General features: G+C 51.7%; 1 protein-coding gene across 2 annotated transcripts; it reads left to right on the top strand.

The window, feature by feature from the left end:
• Window positions 1-226: 226 nt before the first annotated feature.
• Window positions 227-4,065, top strand: GPR88 (G protein-coupled receptor 88). 2 transcript variants are annotated; one of them, XM_027536389.1, is made up of 2 exons: window positions 227-605; window positions 965-4,065. In XM_027536389.1, the coding sequence occupies exon 2, from the start codon at window positions 1,034-1,036 to the stop codon at window positions 2,183-2,185; it is 1,152 nt and encodes a 383-aa protein (XP_027392190.1). In that variant the 5' UTR covers window positions 227-605; window positions 965-1,033; the 3' UTR covers window positions 2,186-4,065. The 2 variants fall into 2 exon arrangements, with proteins under 2 accessions (XP_027392190.1, XP_027392191.1); XM_027536390.1 differs by having other exon boundaries at window positions 259-551.
• The last annotated feature ends 281 nt before the right edge of the window (window positions 4,066-4,346 follow it).

The raw sequence follows: 4,346 nt of genomic DNA, 5'->3' as shown, positions 1-4,346 counted from the left end.
TCTAGCATTGATGGAACGGGGGTGGGGGTGGGAAAGGAAAGAAAAATGAAGCAAGGTGAAAAATAGGGCGATTGAGAGACAGAAAAGACAGAGAAACTTGTTAATTACAGGACTTTCTGAGCAAGATATTTTTCTTCCCTTTCACAAGTTAGAAGCTATGAATAATTCATACCAGCATGGAAAGGCTGCCTTTTCCCTGGGTGATGTATAACTGAGCAGGAGAGAGCTTCGAGTGGGTTCACCGCATCAGCCACCACTCTAGCTTCTGAGCACGGGGGTGCTCTCCTCTTGAGCTCAGCTTCTGCTTTTGCAGACAAGCACCCTTACTGCTGCTGCTGCTGCCTGCCTACCTGCCCACCCGCCCCGGCTTGCAGCCTGCCACTTCACTTTCTCCAGCCCTGCTGCCAGCTGAGGAGTCTCCCTGCAGCTGCTGGCTTCTGCCTAGGGCCATGTGTGGATGCTGCACTGGGAAGGAGGCACTTGCCCCTGGCGCTGATCCCAGCTGAGTTTCTCCTGTTGATTGCAGGACCGCAGATGCTGCTGCTGAGGAGGTATTTGCTGGCCTCCCTTCCTCTGCTACCCACCAGCTAAGGACCAGCCAGAAAGTAAGATACCCCCAACCCCTTTCCCTCTGGCATTTCCCCCAGCTGGCATATCTCTGCTTTCTCATGGAAACTAGGGGCTCCATCTGCCATTCCCACGTGTGTATATGTGTGTGTATTTAGGGGGTGAAGGGGCGATTGAGGGACAGGGATTGTATTGTTCTGTCCCAAGGCTTCCCTGGTGCCTGCTGAGTGCAAAGAGGCCTTTCTCGGCACTGGAGACATTTTCGAGGCAGGCACTTGTCATTTGCCACCCCCGTTCTCCTCGAGCTCCCTCTACCCCCTTCCCCAGCCCATTATTCTGCCACAGCCTTTTGTGTCGGTGGCAGAGGGCTGAAGGAAGGTCTCTGCCTTCCCTGCAGGAGGGCATCAGGATGGGCCGCGCTGCGAGAAACCGACGCTAGCCAGCGAGGTGTGAAGAGTTGGCCAGAATGACCAACTCTTCCACGTCCACCTCCTCCACCACCGGGGGATCGCTGCTGCTGCTCTGCGAGGAAGAGGAGTCGTGGGCGGGCCGACGCATCCCCGTGTCCCTCCTGTACTCGGGGCTGGCCATCGGGGGCACGCTGGCCAACGGCATGGTCATCTATCTCGTGTCGTCCTTCCGAAAGCTTCAGACGACCAGCAACGCTTTCATCGTGAACGGTTGCGCCGCCGATCTCAGCGTCTGCGCCCTCTGGATGCCGCAGGAGGCGGTGCTCGGGCTCCTGCCCGCGGGCTCCGTTGAGCCCCCCGGGGATTGGGACGGCGCCGGGGGCAGCTACCGCCTGCTGCGGGGCGGGCTGCTGGGCCTCGGGCTCACCGTGTCCCTCTTGTCCCACTGCCTGGTGGCCCTGAACCGCTACCTGCTCATCACCCGGGCGCCCGCCACCTACCAGGCGCTGTACCAGCGGCGCCACACGGCGGGCATGCTGGCGCTGTCCTGGGCGCTAGCCCTGGGCCTCGTGCTGCTGCTCCCGCCCTGGGCGCCGCGTCCGGGCGCCGCGCCCCCGCGCGTCCACTACCCGGCGCTGCTGGCCGCCGGGGCGCTGTTGGCGCAGACGGCGCTGCTGCTGCACTGCTACCTGGGCATCGTGCGCCGCGTGCGCGTCAGCGTCAAGCGGGTCAGCGTCCTCAACTTCCACCTGCTGCACCAGCTGCCCGGCTGCGCCGCCGCCGCCGCCGCCTTCCCGGGCGCCCCGCACGCGCCGGGCCCGGGTGGTGCTCAGCTCCCGGCGCAGGCTCAGCCCCTGCCCGCGGCGTTGCACCCGCGGCGGGCGCAGCGGCGTCTCAGCGGCCTGTCGGTGCTGCTGCTCTGCTGCGTCTTCCTGCTGGCCACGCAGCCGCTGGTGTGGGTGAGCCTGGCCAGCGGCTTCTCGCTGCCTGTGCCCTGGGGCGTGCAGGCGGCCAGTTGGCTCCTGTGCTGTGCCCTGTCCGCGCTCAACCCGCTACTCTACACGTGGAGGAACGAAGAGTTCCGCCGCTCCGTGCGCTCTGTCCTGCCTGGCATCGGCGACGCGGCGGCCGCTGCTGCCGCCGCCACGGCCGTGCCCGCGGTGTCCCAAGCTCAGCTGGGCACTCGCGCCGCCGGCCAGCACTGGTGACCCGGGAAGGGCGCTCGGGAAGCGGAGATGCCCGCCTTCCAATGGCCTTGGTCACCACCGCCTCCTGCCCTTGGAAAGTATCCCCAGCCTGAACGAAGACTCCTGCGGGCGAAGCTCAATAATAAATCGGTGCGAAGATTTCGCCTTCGACCCCAGTGGGATACCTGAACCGAGGTTTCAGTGTACATGTGGGCCGCGAAGTCATTTTCGACGGCCACCTGATTTTTACCCTTTGTTTCCGTGTATTAGAGAAATCCTAAAGTCAGAACACCGGAAACTTCAGGAACTTGCACACTGACTTTTCGAAAGAACCGGTTAATTTCTTTTAACAGTTTTGGAAAAAACAGCTTTGTGACCTTGATTACCATTCCCACCTTCATCGTCTTACGATGTATCTAAAGCGCCTTGAGTGCATTAGCCAAAGGGAATAATATTGATGAAGGAAATAATATTTATAAAGCATTTGAGAAAGTAACCTATCTTTAATGATGCTTCTGTTACAATTTAGCCTTTCTATATTGACCTGAAGAATGAAGCCACAGATATGCACACCAGTAAGTTGCCATTAAGACCTCAGGCCCTTTGTTCTTAAAAGGGTTTTTATAAAGTAAAATCATTCCCGGATGAGACAGAATCTTAGCCAGTGAGGAGGGAAACCCTCAGATTTATTATTTTACATTCCCCTTTGCACTTCTAAGACTGAAAATGGACATTAAGTGTTAAAGTGACAGGTTTCCATTGTGTTGATTGATGGTCTGAGCCAGCTCTGGAATGTTGAAAACAATAAGGGCGCTATCTATTTTAGGTACCAGTGTCAGGTTTTCTGTGGCATGCACATTTGTTGTTACCCTCATTTTGTCATCGATTTACCTGCCTTGTGAGTGTGATTGCGGCTGTGAACTTTCTGTACTATAATGGTTGCTAAGGAGAATAAGTCCTTCTGTTTTCTCTTTAACATTTAAAATATCTCAATGCACCTGATTTAATTAAACACGACTAACACCATGACTGCATAGCTAATATTAACCTCTATTGCATGCTCCTAGATGCTAGAACTTACTGAGCATGTGGTATACTAAAGCAATACCCATTGGACAAGGACATTGTACTTCTTCCAGACACCAGAAGAAGCAGCCATCAATTATATGAAAAGAGACATAGAGACACCTCTGGCTATCAAGAATTCTCGTCTTGACTCAATTTATGAGAAAACTCTCAGGTGGGACTTTATCTTGCAAATGAACCACTCTGCAAAGCCACCTGTGCTTTTTTAGGGTTTAGACAAGCCACACGTTAGAAAGTAATAATTTTTTTATGTAGGTCATATGTATTACCATGACACTTAACATTGATATCATATATGTTAAAGAAGGTATAATGAACTCAGTTATAAAAAGGAACAGTTCAAGTGGGAATCTGTTCTAAAGTGTATAATTTGAGGCTTGCCATTTTCATCTCTTTTAGTAAATTTATTTAGGGATGTTCAATATTTGAAATGCAAAGCTGTGTGAAATCACTATAAAATTAAAATGAGAGAAAAGTAGTAAAATAATCAGTTACCAGCAATTCTGACTGCTGCTCACTACATCCAGTCTGGGGCTGAGCAGCCTCAACTGTGTAATTCAGGAACCAAATTGTTGGCCTCCTGGACGTTTGTAGGCCAGGAGAGTGGGAACACTTGTACATTTGAATAATTATGGGAGTGGCAGGAAACTTTGACATGTTTGCAGAAAAACAAAACAGATGTGTTCATCACCAGTAGTCAGCAGTCATTTTATTAATCTAATCCCTTTGTGCATGCATCATTTCTCTCTTACTAAGGTTTCATCTGCTCCCATTTTTCTGGATTTAAATACTTAATTAAAGTTCAGACAACTCTTCCTCTGTCTGTTTTTTTCTTGTCTCTGGTCTTCTTGAATAGCTCTTTGAGAGCACTGTAACAGATGACACTGTATCCCAAAGCACTGGTGATAAAAGCGACTTCTTGGTTCTGGCTTTATTTGATTCTACATTTAGTTTCTAAATTTATTTCTATCTTCTATAACTAAATAGGATACATATGCCAGCATTGAAAAGAAACAGCTATTATTTCCTTTCTGTAAGTGTAACTGATTTGGGGGAAAGGCTGCAACAACAGAGAACTGAATTTTACTTTTTTTGT

This window comes from Bos indicus x Bos taurus, chromosome 3, assembly GCF_003369695.1.
Source record: "Bos indicus x Bos taurus breed Angus x Brahman F1 hybrid chromosome 3, Bos_hybrid_MaternalHap_v2.0, whole genome shotgun sequence".
Classification (NCBI taxonomy): Eukaryota; Metazoa; Chordata; class Mammalia; order Artiodactyla; family Bovidae; genus Bos; species Bos indicus x Bos taurus.
Note: the sequence above shows the minus strand (reverse complement) of the source record. Positions and strands in the feature narration are given on the sequence as shown.

What these genes read in the sequence shown, in the direction of transcription:
- GPR88 (XM_027536389.1), top strand. Translation starts at nt 1,034, where the DNA reads ATGACCAACTCTTCCACGTCCACCTCCTCCACCACCGGGGGATCGCTG.